Here is a 24,396-nt window from a genome sequence, read left to right on the forward strand (position 1 = left end):
GTCTCCCTCTCCTGTCTCTCTCATCCGCCTCCACCCTCCCCTCTGGTAACCGCCTGTTTACATCTCTGACTCTGTTTTGTTGTTTGTTCATTTGTTTTGTTTCAAGATTCCACATACAAGTGAAGCGTACAGAATTCGTCTTCCTCTGTCTGACTTATTTCACTTAAAACAATGCCTCCGTTTGTGTTGTCAGTAATGGCAAGATTTCATTTTTCGTGGCTGAGTAGTATTCCACGGCGGATACGTACTGCATCTTCCTTATCCATTCATCCATCAGTGGGCACTTGGGTTGCTTTCATCTTTGGCTATTAGGTCTTGTCCAATTTAGCAGTCTCAGGTGGAAAGAAACAGCTCTGGCCCTTTGAATGAGTAGAGCACATCTTCCTCACAGAGTGTGAAAGTTTCCTTACCTTATAATTTTATAAGTAGTGATTAAAACTCAAAAGGCATATCATTAACAGCAGAAATCCTTTTATATGTTTCCAATAATCTCATGTGAATGGGGAGAAATAATTGCTGAGATGTATGATTTTTCTATAATAATTCACACGGGTTTTTCAGTTCGTAAATTTGTCAACTCTTCTTCCAGTTACACATAGCGTGGTTTCTTTTAGAAAGTGGGTTTTGTATAACATTGTTGTTGTATCCATTCGTTCATTATGCATCCTTTTTTCTGTTTCTTTCAACAAATATTGTGGAGCATCTACTCTGTGCAGGCACTCTTGGGGGCACCAAGATTGCCTTTGAGCTCATGGTGTCAATTTTCTGGAGGGAAGAGACGGAAAATAAGCCAACAATTGACACTTAGCATGTCATATGGTGAGAAGGACCTTCTAATATGGTGAGAAGGACAGAAACTGACCTGGGTGAGGACAAGGGTGCTGTTTTTTTCCGAAGGTGGTCAGGAAGGTTGTTCTGCTCGGGGTGGTTTGAGCCGAGCCCTGAACAAAGTACAGAGCCCCCGCCCCACCCTTCGGACCACCCGGGGGAGAGTCAGAGGCTGAGTTGAGGGTTGTGGAGATGCTGGTGAGGCTGGGGAGGCTGGTGTCCGGCAGGTAGTTGGAAATGAGGTCAAGACAAGCAGGGAGTGGGATCCTGGGGTTAGAGAGGGGCGGTCTGTCAACCTCAAGAAGCCTTTGGATTTTGACCTGAACAAAATTAGAAACTGGCAGAGAGACACAAGTAGGGAAGAGCGGGATCTGCCTTAGCTTTATGTTTTTAATTCCAAGTTTTCATTTTTTTTTCCAGTATAGCTGCTTTACAATGTTGTGTTAGTTTCTGCCATACAGCAGCGTGGATCGAACATACGTGCACATATATCCCCTCCCTCTGGAGCCTCCCTCCCACCCCCATCCCGCCCCGGGTCATCACAGAGCCCCGAGCCGAGCTCCCTGTCTATAAGGCGCCCCGGGTCATCACGGAGCCCCGAGCCGAGCTCCCTGCCTATACGGCGCTCCCCACTGTCTGTCTTACACAAGGTCACGCATATACGCCAACCGCAGTCTCAGCTCATACCACCCTCTGCTTCCCCTGCTGCGCCCACAGCCCCTTCTCTGCGTCTGCGTCTCTCCCGCAGTGGTACAAATGAACATGTCTAACTCAGCTTTTGAAACAGGGCTTGTCCACCTCTGCCCTCCGTGGCCAGGTGCATGGACTCCGGGCCAGGTGGGTCTGCACGCTGGCTCTGTCCTGGGTATTGTGAGTGGGTTTGCAACATCCCTCCTAGATGCCAGGGGCACCCACCTCCCTGGTGTGACAACCACCAATGTCTCCAGACAGTGTCCCATGTCCCCTGGAGGTTTGGGGGTGCGGTGTCATCTCTTACTGAAAGTCACAGCTTTCGAAACATCACACCGCCCAGGATAACTAACGTATGTACAAAAGCTAGCATTGGACTACGGGGCTTTTGTTTGTTTGCATTTCGATTTTGAGATTTGCTCAAATTCTCTTGTTCAATTAATACTCAGCTAGAATGTGCCTTCATGGCCTCCTTATGCTCAGTCATTGTATCTTAATATAAAGGCCAGGATTTTATCTTTGAGTCAGATCCCAGCGTGATTCATCTTCCGCAGACCTCTGAGAGCAGCCCCAGGTGGGGTCACGGAGAATCCGAGTTCACAGGCTACAAGAAAATTCCGCAGGGATTCGAATTATCGAGTGTCAACGCTCGGTCCATCGGAAGTCTGCCCTGAGCTACACGGACCACTGATCTCACCAGGTGCAGGGACACAGACAGGACCCAGACACTCCTTTAAAGCTCTGGGTGGGGCTTTTCAGCACTCACTTGCCTACTTGTTTGCTTAGGTTCGTTGAGAATCTCAAACGTTTTCTTTTGCTGTGACTTTTCTTCACCCTCAAAACCCTGAGGACCACGGCTTGGAGGCATGAACACACGATGGCCTCATTGGTTCCATGTTATTGTTTTTTTTCTAGTTTTCCACAAAGTAGGCATCTAACCTGCGGTTTTATACCTAAGCCTTTTCCAGGCTTCCTGCCAGAGTCCTCTTGCTGTCTTGCTGTTGTAATGTTTTCAGTGCTTAAGCAGGGTCACAGGCGTACCTCTGACAACGAATGTTGCAGCCGTTCCACCACGAAACTGACCGCGGAGAGCAAAACCAGATTGTCCGGAGCCCCTGCCTCTGCCCCTCGCTGAGGCTGAATCGAGAGATGAACAGGCTGGAACGCAGACTCTCACGCAGTTGGATCCACCGTGGAATCAGGGCGCTTAGGGGCAGAAGCTGACACAGAAAGTAGAAACCAAGACTCCCCTGGTTGATATTCATGAATAAGCATAACCCCAAAGTGAGGATGTCAGTATTGAGGTGGCAACTCTCTTTTCAGTGGCCAGAGGACAGCTCTTCAACCTGGGCTCCCAGTTCATTCCCACCAAGGCACAGTGGGAAAGACCCAGAAAAGAAACTGCCTTATCTTTACATCAGCAGGTGAAATAAGGAGGAAAGACTTGACGTAAGAGGCCAAACTGAGGAATGAGAGTGGGTGGACGGCAGAGCCCTGCACACCTCGGTCTAAACCCCGCGGCTACACTGACTCACTGTGAAGCGTCCGCAGGTGGGTTTACCTCCCCGGGCCTCGTGACATCATCTGGAAAACAGGCGAGGGAGTAAGGACTCCACCGCCCTGTTAGGAAAGGGAGAATTAAGTCAAGTCCCGCCCGCAGCAGGAGATTGGCACGCAATGAACACCCAGGAGGTGCTGATTACCGTAAGAACCGTGTGAAGAATCGTCATCAGGGTGAGCACACATTCTTATGTCTTAAGAAGGACTCACTCCCTTATTCCAACTCAGAGCCATCCTTGGAATACACAAATATCTGGTCTTACAGAGATCAAACCAGTCAATCCTAAAGAAAGTCAACCCTGAATATTCATTAGAAGGACTGACGCTGAAGCTGAAGCTCCAATACCTTGGCCGCCTGATGCAAAGAGTTAACACATTGGAAAAGACCCTGAGGCTGGGAAAGATTGAAGGCAAAAGGAGAAGAGAGTGGCAGGGGATGAGGGGGTTAGATGGCATCACCGGCTCAATGGACATGAATTTGAGCAGACTCCTGGAGACAGTGAAGGACAGAGGAGCCTGGCGTGCTGCAGTCCATGGGGTCACAGATTCGGATGCAACTTAGCAACTGAACAACAGCCACTTTTATGATAAAAACATAAAGAACACTTTAGTAGATAATGTAAGGATCGCAGCCTAACTTGTATGACACGTTTTAAAACATTTCTTGGCTGCAGTTGAACCTGCTGATTGGAATTAGAAGAATTTTTTTTAAACTTTTAATGGCAAAAATGGAGGGTCCAACCAAAATTAAATATATCCATTGTTTATGAGCTAGCCGCTCGTTCTGGGGGATGCTAGCATCATGCACTCTTACCAAGAGTCCACACACCGTCTCGGAGGATTGAGTACTGAACTGCCAGACCTAAGGAGAGTCCCTGTTACCTTGGGCTATGCCCTGTTTCATGCCCTGAGCCCAAACAAGACCCCTGGAGGAGGCTTCCTGACCCACAAGGCCTGAGAACCTGGACTGCCCTGCCCCACTGCGCCCCTCTGGGAGCCCACCGCAGTCCATCACCTGCTGGCCTGATCCTTTGCTTGTTGGCTGTCGACCACATTCCTGGGAGGTGACCTCCCAGCTCCCTGCCTGTGCCTCACGGTATCCCAGCCCCGGGGAGAGTCTGGGCAGAGAAACTCTCAATAAACGATAAACGGCTGAATTAAAGAGTGGAAACAAATAGTTTCCAGAGAAATAGAAGCAGATAAATGTGTGTGTCTTGAGATGGCTTTAAAACCAAATGTGTTTTACTAATTTTCAGAAGATTTTTCTGAAAATGGCAAAATAGAGTTGACCAAATGAACAGGTAATTCTTTCGGCTCCAGCCTGTTGGATGGTCTCTGCTTGTCATGAGCCAGGAGGGTGATGATTCCAAAACCTGACCTTGGCCGTCATTGTTCCCACGCCGGCCTGGCCAAAGCCTTTTCACTACATGCACTTCCCTGGTGGCTCAGATGGTAAAGCGTCTGCCTGTAACGCAGACCCATGTTGGATTCCTGGGTTGGGAAGATCCCCTAGAGAAGGAAATGGCAACCCACTCCAGTACTCTTGCCTGGAAATCCCATGGAGTCACAAAGAGTCAGACAAGACTGAGCGACTTCACTTCCACTTTCTCTCTCTATATATAATTTTATTCATTTATTTATTTTGGGCTGTGCTGGGCCTTCCTTGCTGCACGGACTTTTCTCCAGTTGCAGTGAAGGGGGCTTCTCGTTGTGGGGCCGCGCTGGAGTTGCCCCTCCGGCCTGCAGGCTTCAGGAGTCGGGGCTCCCAGGCTCTAGGGCACAGGCTCAATAGTTGTGGCCTGCAGGCTGAGTTGCCCCGTGGCCTGTGGGATCTCCCCAGATCAGGGACCGAGCCCGCGTCTCCTGCAGTGACAGGCGGATTCCTGACCTCTGAGCCGCCAGGGGTGCTCTTTGCACTTGTGTGTTAAATGCAGAGTCAGGAGCTACTCCCGGGGTCACAGAAATGGGAAGTGTAAACACTCCTGGCTGGTTGTCAAAGCATTGCTCTTTTTGCCCTCCTTCTGTCTGCCCACCTCTTGCCTCTCTAAGCCTGGCACACACTCCTGTGTGTGCCCACCAGGCACGTGCTCACTTGTAATGGAGTGGATGCCACACAGCACGGGGGAGGGGGCTCTGAGCAGAACCCTGGGTTGGGGGAGCGGGCACTGAGCTGGGAAGAGGCCACCCCAGGCCCAGAAGCGTGAGTCGGTGTGGGGCCTCTGGGTAGGGGCTCCAGGCCTGGGTGCTATCTGAGTGCACGTCGGAACCAGGGGAGGCTGCGTCCAGGAGGGCGAGCTAGGGTTCCGCCCAGCCCAGCCCCGGGGGTGAGCTCGGCCTTCCTCCTGCCTCCCTCGGCATCACAGCAGATGAACTGTTCACCATCTGTAAAATCCAGGAAAGTGCATTACGTTTATTATCCTTATGAACAACATCTTAGCCTAAAACTTCAGAAGGACCTAAGAGACAGAAGAGTCTACTGGGCACCCGCAGCCAAGGGGCAGGAGCAGGATGGAGAATCCTGATGTCACACAGGAATCCCCCAGGGGTGGAACTCTATTTCTTTTTTTCTTTTTTGGCTCCTCAGCCTAATTTGGGCAGTGGTTTCTGTGTTTCTGCATCTCAGAGAGCTCAATATAGGACGTGCGTGTTGACATTTAGGTGACTTTGTTACATACAGAATGCAGAAGTAGGGTTTTGAAGTCTTAATATTCCTAAGTGGGGACTCCCAGGTGGCTCAGAGGTAAAGAATCCACATTCAATGCAGGAGACGCGGGTTTGATCCCTGGGTTGGGAAGATCCCCTGGAGGAGGGCATGGCAACCCACTCCAGTATTCTTGCCTAGAGAATCACATGGACAGAGGAGCCTGGTGGGCTACAGTCCGTGGAGTCGCAAAGAGTCAGACAAGACTTAGTGACTGAGCATGCACGCATTCCTAAGTGGATAATAACATATTTTGTAACCATAAAAGTATAGTTTTTTTTTTTTTTTTCCAAAACTGTTAAGTTTGCCTCAGCTGTACTTAAAAACTCAGAAAACTTCTAAAACATGAATATATCATCATATTTCTTTCAGGAAATAACCTTCACAAGATACGCAGTTCTATAATTACACATATGACATCAGAAATGCTACAGAACTTTGAAAATAGCAGATTTATGAAATTCACCATTGTCACAATGCAGCCCATTGCATTTAACAGCGGTATAGCAGGCTGGTGAATATACTGTAGACCATAAATTTGATTAGGGATGATTATTAATTTACTATTTCAAATGTAATCAACATTTGACTTCCTGAGTTTTATTATTTCCTTCCACTATTTGATTCAACTTATTGGGTACGTTTGATCAGGAAAGAATCATTTTTTCCTACAATTTATTTTAGGTTTTGAAACGAACATGAACCTTGCTAGCCGAGATGATTTTGGTACTTCAGAAATTACATCAGAGACGCAGGACAGAAATGCAAATAACCATGGGATTCAATTTTCTAATTCACTCTCCAGTGCAATGACTGCTGAAAATGGAAATTCCGTCTCAAATGGTAAGCACTTCTTTAAACTCAGAAGTAAATAGATACAAGTTTTAAGTTGTATCAACTTTCTAGGGGGAATTAATTTAAAACAAAAAATGAAGTAGGCTTAAAAACTGGGAAAGGGCGTAAAAGATGAAATATCACTGTAGGGTATACTGTCAACTTATTATTTTCAAGTTAAAGAATTAAAATTGCATTCAATATTAGCTAGCTTTTTTCCCCAGAGATTTTTGTGGAGTATTTGGTCTGTGGAAGCCAGTATAAAATGAAACTTATCCTGAGCAGAGTAGATGATGCTCTAATAGTATTTTTAAAGAAAAATATAGTTCTTTTTTTAAAAAAATTTTGTATGTAAGTAAGCTGTGGTACATATACACTATGGAATATTACTCAGCTACTAAAAATAATGCATTTGAATCAGTTCTAATGAGGTGGATGAAACTGGAGCCTATTATACAGAGTGAAGTAAGTCAGAAAGAAAAACACCAATACAGTATATTAACGCATATATATGGAATTTAGAAAGATGGTAATGATAACCCTGTATACGAGACAGCAAAAGAGACACTGATGTAAAGAACAGACTTTTGGACTCTGTGGGAGAAGGCGAGGGTGGAATGATCTGAGAGAACAGCATTGAAACATGTATATTATCATATGTGAAACAGATCGCCAGTCCAGGTTCGATGCATGAGACAGGGCGCTCAGGGCTGGTGTGCAGGGATGACCCAGAGGGATGGGATGGGGAGGGAGGTGGGAGGGGGTTCAGGATGGGGAACACATTTATACCCATGGCTGATTCATGTCAATGTATGGCAAAAACCACTACAATATTGTAAGGTAATTAGCCTCCAATTAAAATAAAGTAATTAATTAAAACATTTTGTATGCAATAGTTGATTTGTTAGCGTTTGTTAGTTTCAGATGTACATCAAAGTGATTCAGACACACACACACACACACACACACACACGTATATTCTTTTTTAGATTCTTTTCCCTGATAGGTTATTACAAGCAGTGAGTAAAGTTCCTGTTGATTGTTTCCATGCCTCAGAAGAGTGAAGGACAGTAGTATTGAAGGTCTAGGTACTCGATGCGGGTATGTCAGTGGACGTGTCTTACAGGAACTGACCTGGCTGTGAGTATCTAAAAGCTCTCTGACAGTGGCTTAGACAAACAGCTTATTCCTTCCACCCTAGAAGCAGCCCAGGGCTTCTAGGTAATGTCTGAAGAGAAAATTCAGACCGACCTTCTCTTAAAGAGCCTGAGGGCATGGGTGTGGGCTTCAATGAAAGCCAAGCAGAAGGCCTCAATTCTAGGCTTTTCTCTGAAGGACATCAGAGGTGCTCACCAGTCCACTGGAGGCAGCTGGGACGCTGGGCTGTCTCCTAGGTCTGTGAGGACAGGCTGTGTCTAGAACCTCCCACAGCCCTAGGTGAGCTTGAAGGGTCCACCGTAAGAGTCAGACACAGAGCTTGTTGGCCCCCAGCTCCGCTGTGAATTGTCTCAGTTCCTGGGGCCGGACTGAGGTCCTTCAGGATGACAGAGGCCACAGGCACCCGGAGGAGAAGAGGGCACAGATCTACCTCGAAGGACAGTGACATCATCCTTAGCTTCAGGATGTCCTTACAAACCACTTTTCAAATATAGAGTTCAACGCGTCGTCCAAAGGAAACAGGCAGACGAGGACACAAAGTAAGATGAAAAACTGCGAGCAGAAATAGCAGCGTATCCACAGGGCCTCAGAAGACTGGAGTTCAGAGGCCCATGCTTTGAAGTAAGTATGTTTACTTTGCCTACGGAGATAAAAGAATGAAAATCTCAGCAGAAATCAGAAACCATAAAAACATATCAAATGGAAATTCTGAGATTGAAGAATACAGTCATAAAATTAAGTACAATAGAGGATGAGCTTAAAGTTAATTAGACACAGCCATTAAAAAAAAAAAATCCTAGGGAAGAGGAAGATAAATCAGAAAATATCCAGAATGAAGCACAAAGAAGCAGAGTGGAAATTTCAGAAATTGATTTAAAGACATAAAGGATATGGCGACAAGGGTCAGGGAATCCTAGATGGAAAGAAGACAGAGTCCATGGGGGAGAGACACGATTTTGTGAGAAACTGGAGAGAATTTTCCAACACTGAGTCAAACACTAAGCAACTGGCTTAAGTTGGCACTTTCTTATAAACACACGCCTTCCATGGAACCCAGCGGCCCCGCCCTGAGGTGCTTACAGAAGAGAAGCGCAAACAGCGTCCACAGGAACACCTGTACGCAAATGCAAATCCCGCTCACACTCACAGTCACCTAAAACTGGAAATCCTAGAGGAAATCAACCCTGATATTCATCGGAAGGCCTGATGCTGAAGCTGAAGCTCCAGTACTCTGGCCACCTGATGCGAAGAGCTGGAAAAGAACCTGATGCTGGGACAGATTGAAGGCGGGAGGAGAAGGGGGCAACAGAGGATGAGATGGGTGGATGGCATCACCCACTGGATGGACATGAGTGTGAGCAAGCTCCGGGAGATAGTAGAGGATAAAGGAGCCTGCATTCTGCAGTCCATGGGTCACAAATAATCGGACACAACAGAGCGACTGAACAACAACAAAAACTGGAAATGAAGTGCCCTTCAGCTGGTGACTGGACAGTATTCGATATCTACTGCCCTGTAACAATTACCCTCCACCCCCAGAATGCAGAGGCGGCTGTTTGTAGTCTCTGCAGGTCAGGAATCTGGGTGTGGCTGAGCTGAGTGCCTTGGGTTCAGGGTCTCTCACGGGGAAGTGATCAGCCATCAGCTGGAACTGCAGGCTTCTTGAGGCTAGCTGGAGAGATGGCCCAGCTTCAGTATCACTTGCTCAAGCATCTCCACAAGGGAGGCCTCACGACAGGGCCGGGGCTTCCCCCAGAGCAAGCTGTCCACAGGAAGCTGGGAAGAGCCCCCGGGGTGGAAGCCACACTCACCGCACGGCTGCTCCTGGAGGAGACAGCCAGCGCTCCGGCCACGTCCAGCTTGTTGGGTTTGGGCCACACGTCCAGTCAACTCATGGGAGGGGGTTCTGTGAGGGGTGAGTGCCTCCAGGTGGGCCCATCAGGGACCACTTCACAGGCTGCCCAGCGCATGGATGAACTCTGCAATAAAAAAGGATAAACCGCTACTGCAGGTGACAAAAACGTGTGCATCACGAAGGCTTTGCACTGCAAAAAAAAACATCCAAAGATTCTGAGTCCATTTATTTGACATTTTGGAAAATGCAGGCACGGGGACAGTGAGAGATGAGTGGGCTGCCGGAGACTGGGCTGGGCTGCTGTAAGGAAACATCCAGGCCAGCCGGTCTGTGAGGAGCAGTGGCTTTGTGGCCGCAGTGGTCGGGGCTGGAGTTCAAGGTTAGGGCGCCGGTTTGGGTGGCAGCCCTCCTGTAGGCTGCAGGTGGCCGGCTTCTTGCTTGTCCCCAAGTGGTGGAGGGAAGAAGGTAGCCAGCTCCCTGGGGCCGCTTTTATAAGGGCACTAACCCCATTTGTGGGGCCTCCACCCTCAGGACCTAATCATCCCAAAGGTTGATCCCACCTCCTAACACCACCACTTTGGGGTTAGAATTTCAAGATGTGAGTTTTAGGGGGACACAGACCTTCAGGGACCTGGTTACCCCCCAAAGGTTCTACATCCCAATGCCACCACATTGGGGCTAGAATTCCAACGTATGGATTTTAGGGGGACAGAGATGTTAAGACCACAGCAGACTGCAGACGGGCATGTGATATTAACAAACAGGAGTGAGTGTGTTCCTATAAATTCAGGCTTCCCCGGTGGCTCAGACGATGAAGAATCTGCCTGCAATGCGGGAGACCTGGGTTCAGTCCCTGGGTCGGGAAGATCCTCTGGAGGAGGGCATGGCAACCCACTCCAGTATTCTAACCTGGAGAATCCCATGGACAGAGGAACCTGGCAGGCTACAGTCCATGGGGTCGCAAAGACTCAGATATGACTGAGCGACTAAGCACAGCACAGCATGTACGATAAAGGTGAATCTTTCTGTCTGTAAGTGTGACTTTTTAAAAAATAAATAAAATGCTGAGTAGAATAAAAACAAACAAAACCACACCTGGGCATATCATAGTAAACCAAGTGTGAATCTTAAAAGCAGCCACTGAAAGTGAAATTCGCTCAGTAGTGTCGAACTCTTTGCAACCCCATGGACTGTATAGTCCATGGAATTCTCCAGGCCTTTCCCTTCTCCAGGAGATCTTCCCAACCCAGGGATTGAACCCGGGTCTCCCACATTGCAGGCAGATTCTTTAAAGCAGCCAGAGATTAAAATACAAAGACAAATTACCTTCAAAGAATCAGTGGACATTCAAAGACAATGAAATACCATATTTTTTAAAATGAGGGAGCAGGAAGGTGGGAAGGTATTTCCCAAAGGCCGTTTGGTAGCCAGGATAGTGGTACCCTGGCTTTACCGTGCTTTCTCTGACTTCCCTCCAGGTCCACGTAAGGTCATAGGGTGTGTGTAGTTTTTCATCTGAGAATGTTGCTCACCCAAGGATGCTCATTGCTGACCTGCCCAGCAGGAGGAGGCAAATGGATCTTGGATAAAATCTAGCAGGCAATTTGCATCACCAGTCTCGCTTTCCTTAGGAGGAGTCATGGGGTGGGGAGGTGACTGGAGCGGGGTTTGTTCAAGCTTGGCATGAAGGATCCCAGGGTAATGCGGGAAGGTTCTGTTGGCACCCAGCAGCAAGACTGGTTCAGTGGCACACACGTGGAAAACGCCCCAAGCTGGTTCTGAATGCTGGCCACCCACAACCCCAATATTAAGCAGGGATCACATGTAAGGGTTGGAAGTGCTGACTCATAGGATGGCAGCTTTCTGGTGCCTTGTAAGGAAATGACACAGGGAAGACACAGAAGGATTTTTATACCAGCCGTAAAGATTTCTAGGGAGAGGACCTGCAGTTACCCAGAACTGTGTTACTGCCAACACCAGGCAGAGACGGCACCAGCACCTGGGGTCCCGCAGCACGGGTCTTCCTAAGTTTTATCTCCGACTTGAGCAGCCTTCTTAAGTAATCTCTTACTCTTCACGTGGTGTTTTCATTTTATGCAGGTTATAGGAACTACATGTTTATGTGACAATTTGAAAAATACAGGAGAGAATAAACAATAAGTACTATTCCTTATATTACCTGAAAATCCCCAAAACATGTCTCATATTCCACTTTGTAGAATTCTGTATTTTTTTCATACAAATGTATCTGTGTGCTTATATAAGATGTTTGGTTTTTTTAACAAAGCTTGAGCTACACTCTACCCATGGCTTGAACCACCTGCTTTTTTCCCTGAGGGATCTCAGGTGGTCTGTCTCTAGGTGAGCAATGCATATCTGTGTTGTTGACCGCTGGTCATTAATGTATGCAATGCGTAGCTTCTCATCAGATACAACTACCATGACTTAAATAAGCGAGTCCTACCTGATCTACCTCTTGAGAAATTTGTATGCAGGTCAGGAAGCAACAGTTAGAACTGGACATGGAACAACAGACTGGTTCCAAATAGGAAAAGGAGTACATCAAGGCTGTATATTGTCACCCTGCTTATTTAACTTACATGCAGAGTACATCATGAGAAACGCTGGACTGGAAGAAGCACAACCTGGAATCAAGATTGCCAGGAGAAATATCAATAACCTCAGATATGCAGATGACACCACCCTTATGGTAGAAAGTGAAGAGGAACTAAAGATCCTCTTGATGAAAGTGAAAGAGAAGAGTGAAAAAGTTGGCTTAAAGCTCAACATTCAGAAAACGAAGATCATGGCATCCGGTCCCATCACTTCATGGGAAATTGATGGGGAAACAGTGGAAACAGTGTTAGACTTTATTTTGGGGGGCTCCAGAATCACTGCAGATGGTGACTACAGCCATGAAATTAAAAGACGCTTACTCCTTGGAAGGAAAGTTATGTCCAACCTAGGTAGCATATTCAAAAGCCAGAGACATTACTTTGCCAACAAAGGTCCGTCTAGTCAAGGCTATGGTTTTTCCTGTGGTCATGTATGGATGTGAGAGTTGGGCTGTGAAGAAGGCTGAGCTCTGAAGAATTGATGCTTTTGAACTGTGGTGTTGGAGAAGACTCTTGAGAGTCCCTTGGCCTGCAAGGAGATCCAACCAGTCCATTCTAAAGGAGATCAGTCCTGGGTGTTCTTTGGAAGGACTCATGCTGAAGCTGAAACTCCAGTACTTTGTCCACCTCATGCGAAGAGTTGACTCACTGGAAAAGACTCTTATGCTGGGAGGGATTGGCGCAGGAGGAGAAGGGGACGACAGAGGATGAGATGGTTGGATGGCATCACTGACTCGATGGACATGAGTCTGAGTGAACTCCGGGAGTTGGTGATGGACAGGGAGGCCTGGCATGCTGCGATTCATGGGGTCGCAAAGAGTCGGACACGACTGAGCGACTGAACTGAACCGAACTGAACCTGTTGGATATTAGAATTATCTCCCAATTTTCCACCCTTGAAATAACATTAGGTGTTTATGTTGGATTACTCCAACTTGATGGAAATAGGCATTGTGTAAAACTTTTCATGTTAATGTTTGAAATTACGTGTGTGTGTGTTTAGATGGAAATACAGAGATGCAGTCTTTCTCATACATGAATATGTGTGGCCTTGTGTCCCTTTGTTTTCACCTGAAGCTATCACAACATTGTTAATTGGCTTTACTCCAACATAAAAAGTTAAAGAGCAAAAACATCGCTTTCTAAACTCTCTGATGATAACCCTTTATAAAAAGAAAAGGATAACAAAAACATTGTATACCCTTACATTGAAATTACATATTTCTAAAATAGTAAAAATGGAATTTGCATGATGGCAATAGTCAACAAGTTCGTGATAAGCAACTCTCAAAGCCTGCATGTATCTAGTATGAAGGTAATAATTTACTATGTATTTTCAATTTGGGGGTATTTAAGGATAGCTGCTAGACCAATAAGGAATTTAAAATATATTGTATGATCAAAGCTGAATACACAAATGTTTAAAACCATATATCCCTTCATTTTTACTAAATTTTCACTCCCTGCCATTCTCCCTAGCTGATCTAGGGTGATGCTGTTCTTTCCTGAGCAAAGAGAAAATAGGCATGCCCCTCTGACAGAATATTTAATTTGTCTGTGTTTTGAGTCAAAAGCCAAAAACTATGGCTTCGTGAAATACCAAAAACTCTGAGTCTTATTCTAAAAATCAAACTAAATCCCAAAACCGGTGGAACAAAAACAAAACTCCTGTAGACCAAATGGAAATTTTTGTGGGATATGTTGCCTGAAATGAACCATATAAAATTAGGTATTTAGGAATATTGGGGTTCTAAACTTCAGTATGTAACTGAGAGTGTATGTTCAAACCCTGGGACACAGACTTATACATTACCCCTTAAATGCTGACAGAGAACAGATTTTAAAATAACGCCAGGTCTGTATTGCAATTCGTAGACGATCACTTGAAAATCTCAAGAGCTATGTGCACAAAAGGAAAGTTATTTCAGCTAGGCTTTCAGCCTTTCAAAGCAACTTGACGTGTTTATGTTGACCTACTTGTGTTGACACCATGAAACCTTCCCATGACTATAAAAATATCTGGCACAAGACTCTGGCAATGCAGTACCAGCCTTCACTGATTGGAACAGCGTCACATGTTTCATAGGAACCCGTGAGTCCTGTGCCGAGGCCAGAGTCAGAAAATCCCTTCTAGTCAGTATGATAAGAACTGACTGCGTATCGTGTGTGTACAGCACGTGATACACTGTTGTTCCGTCGCTCAGTCGTGTCTGACTCTTTGCGACCCCATGGACTGCAGCACGCCAGGCTTCCCTGTCCACCAACTCCCGGAGCTTGCTCAAACCCATGTCCATTGAGTCGGTGATGCCATCCAACCATCTCACCCTCTGTCGTCTCCTTCTCCTCCTGCCCTCAATCTTTCCCAACATCAGGGTCTTTTCCAATGAGTCAGCTCTTCGCATCACGTGGCCTAAGTATGTTACATATATACGAAGTATGATACGAATGTGGTCATTATAACCCAAATCGGTTAGCAGTACTGATTCACAACCAACAGCATATAGTCAATATGCTTTCTGAATAAAGTCACGAGATGGGAATAAATGCTTAAAATAACTTGAAGTTTTAATTGAATCAGAAATCGTGTTATTTTCGAGGAAAACAGTTTCTCTTGAATGCCAGGATCTGCACCCTACCTCTGCTACCCAGCAATAATGATCTGTTTGTTCATTTGCTGAAATATAGTTATGTGTGGGTAATTATAGCTATCACTTACTTTAATTGCCGTCTTTTACTGATGTGAACACAGGCTTAGATCTTTTCTCGTATACTTAATTATTCCCTGGACTTGTGGTTATTTATCATTAGATTAGAGAACAGTTTTTAGTGCTAGAACATTGTCATTATATCAAACAAAATATTGTGAATCTCAAGATGTTTATTTTGTGGGGACAGACCTAACAAATTCTAGATAGGCCACTTTCTGCTGCTTGAATGAGTACGGATTTTATCATTGGGCATCGGGGAGAAAAATGGCAATTAAAAGAATAGAGTCCTTACATTTGGTTTTACATTTACCACTCTCAGAAGATTTGCCTTTTTAAATCTGTGCCGTGTTTATCCTCAGCACATTGTAAGGATAATCTATGACGATGCAGTACTGAGTGAGACCACTTACAAGACCGGAAGCCCTGCATTCTGTGCATAGACCCTAAGGCCACAGTGAACCCAGTGCCGTAGTGGGACCCAGCCACACTGCTCTGGGAACCTCGGAGAAAGGCTTTCTCTCTTATACTCAAGAATAGATCCAGACCACTGGGGGATGGAGCCTTTGGTTGGGATCCGTGGAATGTACTCGACTATGGGTTTTACAACATCACCTTGTTTGTGAGAATTGTATAGATTCTCTGGAACTCATGCTGCTTTCTGATTCAGAGCCTACCTGCCCTGAGAAGCAAGCCTTCACTTGACAATCTGGAATATTGTGCAATTATCTATTCTGAGCAGCAGAAGGTAGTTTTGTAAGGGCAGCAGGCTCCTCAGGCATTCGGAGAGCCCTGCCCCACGCCTCCTTTCCATTTGAAGATATTTTGAAGTCATATTAAGTGACTTCTAGTTGGGACTTAATTTCATTCTGTTTCCCCCACTGTAGTTGGGAAGTTGGGTTGAAAATGACCAATGGGAGGGCCTTTAACTCCCGAGCCACCCCCGCCCCACAACGTCCCCACCCCGGCCCACCCCCCTCAACGTCCCCACCCCGGCCCTGCCCGTCTTGCAGGCCACCCCCAGGATGCGGAATCCTCTCGTGTTCTGCTGCCTTAGCCCGTCCTCACCTTTCAAAATCCACCCCTCCCGGAAGGTTCGCAGCCTGTGGCCTGTCCACCATCCCTGTTCCTTCAATTCCTCCAGCCAGAGGGAATGCTTGCTTTCTCCAGATCCAGTTCAACCCCACTCACGCTCCATATAACCTGTGAGCCGTCCTGCTGTGTCCTTTCTTAAGATTTATTAACTGACTTTAGTTGGAGGACAGTTACTTGGCAGCATTGTGGTGGTTTTGGCCATACGTCAACATGAATCAGCCGTGGGTATATGTGTCCCCCCGTCCTGAGCCCCCTCCCCCCGCCCTCCCCGCCCCACCCCTCCAGGTTGTCATGGAGCAGCGGCTTTGGGTGTCCTGCTTCCTACATGAAACTCACACTGGTCACCTGTTTTGCAGATGGTGACATACATGTTTCAGAGCTGGTCTCTCAAATTGTCCCACCCTCCCCTTCTCCCGCTGAGTCCGAAAGTCTGTTCTTGACGTCTGTGTCTCCTTTGCTGTCCTGCACAAAGGATTGTCAGTACCTTCTTTCCGAATTCCATTTCTTAAGAATCATTCCCGTTAAGACTTGAGATCCTCAGATGCAGGACTTCTCTTGGCTCTTGATCGCGTCTCCCAGCGCTGTGACCCAGAGGGCACTCTGATACTCCCTGACTTTCCTCGGCTGGCCTTGTGTCAAGAGGGTCTTGCTGTTGACTTGGTTCTGAGTTTGGATACTCGCTGAGCTGAGTTTCCGTCCGGATTCTGCGAGCCATCCTCCAGTTGATAATTCAGTTTTAAAAAGTGGGTCACGGCCTTCTTCTCCTTGCCCAGGTCCCCAGTCTCTGTAAGAAGTCCAGTGAACCGAATTCTCCAGAAGCAGACGTTAAGCTCGCTTGTCACGGGCCCCGTGTCCCCTTCACACAGTTGCTACCCCTCCTTCACACGAAGCCCAAGCTTGCAGCTTTGCCCCACTACCTGGCCATACATTTCATTCCTGACTGCTGCTCACCCAGCTCCCCGGAAATGCCAGCCTGCGTCTGATCTTAGATTTCCGCCCACCCTTCCCCTGCTTTTTCGTGATTTGTTTTTAGGTTTATTTTTCCCCTGTTAACTGCCCCGACCCCACAAACTGCAACCCCAGGAACCCATTCACCCTCGTTGTCCACAAGCTTCTCTTTTTCCCCCATCAGAGTTTCATCAGACTTATTTTTAGCCTCTAGAAAAGTTTCCTTTCTCCCCTTCAGGCCTTCTTTGCTTACTTCTCTGCTATTGTGACATTTTTTCTTCTCTATCATTCTATCTTTTTTTTTTTTTTTTTGGCCAGCACACTTCCTCTTTGCTTAGCTAAGCCTCCAGCAATGCCTGTATTCCCAAGCTGCTCTGAGGACTTTGTTATTCATCGAGTGTTTACTGGCCTTCATTGCAGTCTGTGGAATGTCACTCTTTCAGTTTGTTCAGTAAGCTCCTGACTTACTTTATTCGAGGAAAGGACACGCAACTTAACGGCTGCACTGTGTTGCCCTTGTAGGATTACCTGAAGAGGACGGATTCTCCAGGCTGTCTGGGGGTGGGGCCTCCTCCTTTCAGAGACACAGAGAGAGTCACACCACTCAGGTAAGGACCCCTCGATGTTCTGATGCTCACCTTTGCTGTGATAACTGGAGCTAAAAGACAAGAAGAGTTTCGTGAAGGTGTGACCAAGAGCGTTTGTTCCCGCTGGACTAGGAACACAGTTTTTTCCAACTCTGCCTTAAGTTTCTTCTCAACATTCTCGCTCTTTTGTATTGGCTGACTCCTATTTATTTTCTGCTCCTTTGCTGGTAGCTCGGGCAGTAAAGAATCCGGCTGCGGTGTGGGAGACCCAGGTTCGATACCTGGGTCGGGAAGATCCAGTATTCTTGTCTGGAAAATCCCATGGACAGAGGAGCCTGGGGGGTTACAGTCCATAGGGTCGCAAAGAGTTGGACATGACTGAGTGAATAACATTTAAAAGAAGAATGTCCAAAACGCATAAAACTTAACAAATGGTCTTAAATGAAGCATTATAGACATACTTTATCTGTGGCATTATAGAGTCACCGTCAGGTGACGAGAACATTGCAGTCACTGAAGGTCTTCATATTTCCTGCATTTGACCTCAGCTGAAGTAAGAAGGCTTTAAGTGACATCTTGGACATAAAATGCTTGAGGCCCATGTAGTTTTATGGCCATTATCTCTCAGTTAGCACCTCAAATCCCACATAATCCAAATGCATCTACAAACTATCCCATCATCAGAACACTGCAGAATCAAAATGAGTTTACAGCTCACAAAACTGTTTTGCTATGCTTCAGTGATTTCACATGTATTCATAATGTGTTTGGCCTCAAAAAGTTTGCCAAAAGAAAGAGGATTATCACTTAAAAATAAACTCTAGCATTTGTAGAAAGAAAAAGGATTTATATCAATAGTTTAGTGTGCTTTTTATGTTCAGTTTTAAAATAAAGTCTTTAAAAAATACGACTTTGCTTTGAAGGTGGTACACAACCAAAAATGTATTACAGATTTTACTGTTGATATATTAAAGATCATTGCTTTAGCAACAAGATTATCTTGTATGAAGTTGCATTACAACTTTTGCTATGTCAGATATCTACACTAAAATTATCTAAAGTCAAGTATCTAGATGTTTCCATGAAACCAGCTAGCCAGCTAAGGATCCAGTTTCCATCAGAATATTTGACATTATATAGGCACAGTTATATTATCAACTGAGATTTTTCTAAATAACACTGATGAGGTAGTGAGAAAAATCAATAATTTTAATCTTAAAGATAAATCTTACAGTAGGCAATATACTGAAATCACTTACGCTGATATATAGACATTGAAATAGAAAAAAAATGCTGATTGCTTGCAATAATAGATTGTGCTGATCTCCCCTCTGTTCCTCAGAGATGCACTTATTTTACCTTGTAAACATCACAGATGCTTTATCTACGGTAAGTCACGGGGGACCTGCTTGCAAAGAACAGAACGTCGGCTTGATTTTTGTCAAAGGGTTGACTCCTATGTGCTGGAGCACAGCAATAGAGACGCCCTTCCCAGGGCTTCCACTGTGCTGTGGGTCACAGAGAAGAGGGTTCATCTGGAAAAAAAGTGCGTTAACAGAGGCATCTTGGCAACTTCCCTCTGGTCTTCCACTGATTTGGTTGTCAAGAGAGATGGGAGAGGTCACCAGGACTAATTTTCTGTTTTGTCTTTTTTTTTTTAAGAGTTTTTTTGATGTGGGCCATTTTTAAAATCTTTATGGAATTTGTTACAATACTACTTTTGTTTTATGTGTGTGTTTTCTTTTGGCCACAAAGCATGTAGGATTTAGCTCCCTGACCAAGGACTGAAGCTGCACCCGCTCCATTGGAAGGCAGCGTCTTACCCACTGGACCCCAAGGAAGTCCTGGGAATACTTTTCCATTCCCAGCTTTCACTGAGAGCTTATTTTCAAAGGCAGGCAACCCCCAGTTATCTCATAGTACTTTTTTTTTTTTAAGGAAATGGAAAACCAAGCTCATTTTCTTGCATGCCTGGTGCAGGCTTTCTCTTGGCAAGACATGTGGGTCAGTGCTAGATGCCCAGCACGGTTAGGCGGAGCTCTGCCTTGAATGACCACACATATCTCAGCACAAATGCCTCTTGGGTGACGTTTATAGAGGAAATATAAACACATCAGGCATCTTGTATTCTAGATTTTCTAGTAAAGCAATTAAGTAAGAATTCTATAAAATCTGCCTTGAACCGACTGGGCATGCAGCAATAAAATTAAAAGCTGACTAAAAATTGAATTCCTCTTTGAGGATGTCTGTATTTTAATTAACATCATCAGTGATTTTAATGAAATCCCTTTAAGGAAGATAAAATGTCTGGACATTATTGCAGATAAAGAAATCAAGAAATAGATTTAGTAGCTTGCCAGAGATCATAGGGAAAATGCAGAGTCCAGGGTTTGAATGGACGTCAAGATCCTCTGTGTTGTTTCTGAGAAGAAACTTGCCATAACTCACTAAAAGTGATGGGGGTGGCATCTGGCTTTTACGTAAATTTGGAAGGCAAAGTCTTCCGAAAGACTTGGGTCAAGATCAAACCGAAAGTGGTTTGGATCAAGGTAAAAGTCTTAACTGGCTGTAGTGGCCATCTGTGGCTGTGTTTTCAGCTGCTCACTGACCACAGTGACAATTTAAGGAGAGAGGTTTCACCTTCCTCCCCTCCTTGGAGAGCTGGACAGATCCTTGTGACACGCACTCAGTCTGTCCACCGCGGATTATGAGTTACCAGACATACAACGGAAGGGTCGAGGATAGATGTCACCCCTGGGGGGCCACCTGGGGGTGGTGGCTCCCTCCAGGGGCCACAGCCGTTAGCCCGTGTCTGTGACCACAAGCCACTGCGGTCGCCTTGGGTCCCGCCCACGTGCCAAAACTGCCCTTCTTAAATTCATGCCCAGTTACTTTGCTTTCCAGTAACACTTCTGCCTGTGAGAGTTAGTTTCTGTTGCTTACAAAGAAGAATTTTGACTGGCACACAAATTTGATTTTATTCTCCTTATCTATAAAATTTACTTTAGAGCCACAAGTTTCTTTTTTAATTTTATTTTTCTATTCTCTGTTTTGTTTAAATTGAAGTATAGTTGATTTCCAATGCTGTGCTAATTTCTGCTGTGCAGAAAAGTGATTCAGTTATACACATACATACTTTTTGAAATTTTCTTTTCCATTATGGTTTATCCCAGGAGCTGGGATAGGGTCCCTGTACTAGCCAGTAGGAATTTGTTTTTTATCCATTCTTTATATGAGGGTTTTCATCTACTAACCCCACACTCCTAGTCCATCTCTTTCCTTCCCTCACAGTGATATGCCATGGTTTACAATCTGTAATTTTCATTCCATTTATCGTATTTCTTGCCAAGGCTTCTGTTATATCCTTTAGCTTTTATAAAGAGCACTAAAAGTTGTTCTTACTATCTGATGTATTCAGATATTCACTGTAAGAAATTGTAGATGGTTTCTGATAGAATAGTGGCCATCCAGTGCCTGAGAGCTTAATAAATATCTACTGCCTCTCGACACAGCCTCCAATGAAAGCCCGAACAGAATCAATATGCAATTGATCCACATCAAGAAACAAATTGTTATGTGGTTTGTTTTACTGAACCATCAAAGGAACCTTTTTGTAATGTCACATATCAAAGAAATGAAGAGCTGCAGACCACTCAATAAACCCAATGCCTTCTTTCTTTATCCATTTTATTTGTCACACGGACTGCTTGAAATGTATTGTGGCAGGGAAAAGAATCAGTGTGGTAGATAAAACAGTAAAATGTAGACACCTTTCATTTTAATTGTTAAGGCGTGATTCTAAAACACATGCTGGGAATTAGAAATTAGACAACCATTTCAAATGGAATCATATGTATCTCACTGATAAGCTACTAACCAAGGGAGACCTAACATAGAGCATGCTTCCACACAGCTGAGGTTTCAGGAAATCTGTATGCACACCTCATGACTTCCAGATTATGTGCAAGAAATGAAGGCAGTAAATTAATTGGATGGTAGAAGTTTAAACGGCAGCACTTTCAACAGAAGGAACATGTCCTGTAGAGATATATAGAAACTTGGAAAATAACGAAAATAAATTCCATATTTTACATGTTTCCTTCATAGAATTGTACCATATGTGTAACCTAGATGTTTCGAATGCATGATGTTTTTATCCGGTGAAGACATTGACTGTCATCAAAGAGGAAAATTCAGTTTTAAGAAGTATGAAAAGGATGAGAGAGCAGAATTGTGACTGTGCTTTTGGACATTTTACAATGTACAGAATTGTACATTGTACAGCGGGAGTTGGTGATGGACAGGGAGGCCTGGCCCACTGCAGTCCATGGGGTCGCAAAGAGTCAGACACGACTGAGCGACTGAACCAAACTGAACTATTGAAGGACACTTGGTGACTGTGTTTTTAAAAGGAGAAAGATCTCATGATGTCTCTGCAGGTCACCTTTCTCCTTTTTAAACACTTGGTCACGGGACTTCCCTGGTGGTCAAGGGGTCTAGACTCTTCTTTCACTGCAGGGGGGTACGGGTGCGATCCCTCGTCAGGGAACTAAGATCCCACGTGTGGCATGGCCAAAGATTATAAAAACATAGTCATGATTCTGATTTCTCATTCCTTCAATATTTTTTTTTTTAAAGAAAGAAGCCAGGATAAGCAGGGCTGGGAGTGACAAGAGTGGTGTGGAGGAAGGTTGGGTTGGGTTGCAATTTTAAATCAGATGACAAAACAAAAACCTTGCTGAGCAGAGATAAAGTAGAAAGTCAGAGTGTCAGCCAGGCTGGGGTCAGGGGAGCCCTTCAGGTGGGAAGGAGCAGAGACCCTGCGTACAACCAGCCTGGACCTTGAGATGGTCAGCGAGGCTGCAAGGGAATAAATCTACATATTACTGCATGTTTTAATGAAGAGCAATAGAAATTACCATGAGTTACATGTTAGTGCTAGAAAAGGGGAGCTGTTAAGTTACATACTCTAGCAAGAGGCTAAATGTAAAATACCAGTTATGATCGTATTGCATTGTCTTTCTTTAAAACAATTAACCAGCTTTGGAAACCTTGGTCTGCTCAGAAAATAAGTAAAGGGCAAGTATTTTCATTTTCTGTAAGTGGGAGATACAAGACAAATAATTCCACTCCTCCCAAAATAACAGAGAATTGGAATATTGACCCCTGGGAACCTGGGCCCCAGATGTTCTGACTTGTTAATTGTTCAGTCAGTTCAGTTCAGTCGCTCAGTTGTGTCCGACATTTGCAACCCCACGGACTGCAGCGTGCCAGGCCTCCCTGTCCATCACCAACTCCCAGAGCTTGCTCAAACTCATGTCCATCGAGTCAGTGATGCCATCCAACCATCTCATCCTCTGTCACCCCCTTCTCCTCCTGCACTCAATCTTCCCCAGCATCAGGGTCTTTTCAAATGAGTCAGTTCTTCCCATCAGGTGGCCAAAGTATTGGAGTTTCAGCTTCAGCATCAGTCCTTCCAATGAATATTCAGGACTGATCTCCTTTAGGATGGACTGGCTGGACCTCCTTGCAGTCCAAGGGACTCTCAGGAGTCTTCAACACCACAGTTCAAAAGCATCAATTCTTCAGCACTCAGCTTTCTTTATAATCCAACTCTCATCCATACATGACCACAGGAAAAACCATAGCCTTGACTAGACGGACCTTTGTTGGCAAAGTAATGTCTCTGCTTTTTAATATGCCGTCTAGCTTGGTCATAGCTTTTCTTCCAAGGAGCACACATCTTTTAATTTCATGGCCGCAATTACCATATGCAGTAATTTTGGAGCCCCCCGAAATAAAGTCTCTCACTATTTCCATTGTTTCCCCATCTATTTGCCATGAAGTAATGGGACCGGATGCCATGATCTTACATTGCCATGATCAACATTTTCTGAATGTTGAGCTTTAAGCCAACTTTTTCACTCTCCTCTTTCACTTTGATCAAGAGGCTCTTTAGTTTTTATTTGCTTTCTGCCATAGGGTGGTGTCTTCTGCGTATCTGAGGTTATCAATGCTTTGTATATTAATGGGATCTGACAACTTTGAAAGAAAAATTTAGGCTAAAGGAACAGAAAGTTTTCCATGGTGCTAAAACGTAATCAGCCCACATCAGTGAAGGAATTTATTTTATGACCTTGGAAGACCTCCAGGGCCTGATTCTTTGCTGATCTCTTTGATTACACTATTATTTGAAACTGTCATTTCGTATTTCTGACTCTGCTAGAAATAGGTTCTAAAACAGATGAACTATGATATTGGGAAGAAGTTTCATGAAGTCAATGATATAAAAAGCCTAAATTTTGAAGCCCTAGTGGATTTAAATTAATTTTTTACACTTGCAGGTGATTTTTATTATCTATTTTGGGAAGGAAGTCTCAATTAAAGAGATTTGCTCTCTTATGTTGCCAACTTTGGCAAAATCTTGTCTCTTTTTCTTCCTACTGCTTCCTGACATCTGGTTTCCTTTCCCTATTTTCTCTAGCGTCTGTACCCAGTGGTTTGCCATGATTATATCTTAAAGACGCTGTCACTCACCCCAGACATCGCACCCTGGCAGACCTAATGCCCACCTAATCCATTTCTTTTGAGGCACCTGGCTAGACTACATTTCCCAGCATCCTTGTGGTTGGGAACAGTCATGTGACTGAGTTCTAGCCAATGGAAAGGGAGCCACAGTGATATGCACTCTGTCCAGGCATGACTCCTACAAACCTCCCTTCAGCTATGAGTGTTCCATTTCCTTTCCCATCCAAAAGCTGGCTGCACAATATTCCAAGACCCTGGAAGATGCAAAGTACAGTCACAACAATGTAGAAGG

The 24,396-nt window shown here is 45.0% G+C and overlaps 1 protein-coding gene across 2 annotated transcripts in view; it reads left to right on the top strand.

Moving 5' to 3' along the window:
- Nucleotides 1–24,396, top strand: part of MYO16 (myosin XVI) — a 519,236-nt gene that overhangs the window by 481,950 nt on the left and 12,890 nt on the right. For both annotated transcript variants that reach the window (XM_027557960.1, XM_027557959.1), the window contains exons 33-34: nt 6,464–6,622; nt 17,512–17,597. In XM_027557960.1, the coding sequence (XP_027413761.1) occupies nt 6,464–6,622; nt 17,512–17,597 (245 nt within the window). The remainder of the gene's footprint in view (nt 1–6,463; nt 6,623–17,511; nt 17,598–24,396) is intronic.

This window comes from Bos indicus x Bos taurus, chromosome 12, assembly GCF_003369695.1.
Source record: "Bos indicus x Bos taurus breed Angus x Brahman F1 hybrid chromosome 12, Bos_hybrid_MaternalHap_v2.0, whole genome shotgun sequence".
Lineage (NCBI taxonomy): Eukaryota > Metazoa > Chordata > Mammalia > Artiodactyla > Bovidae > Bos > Bos indicus x Bos taurus.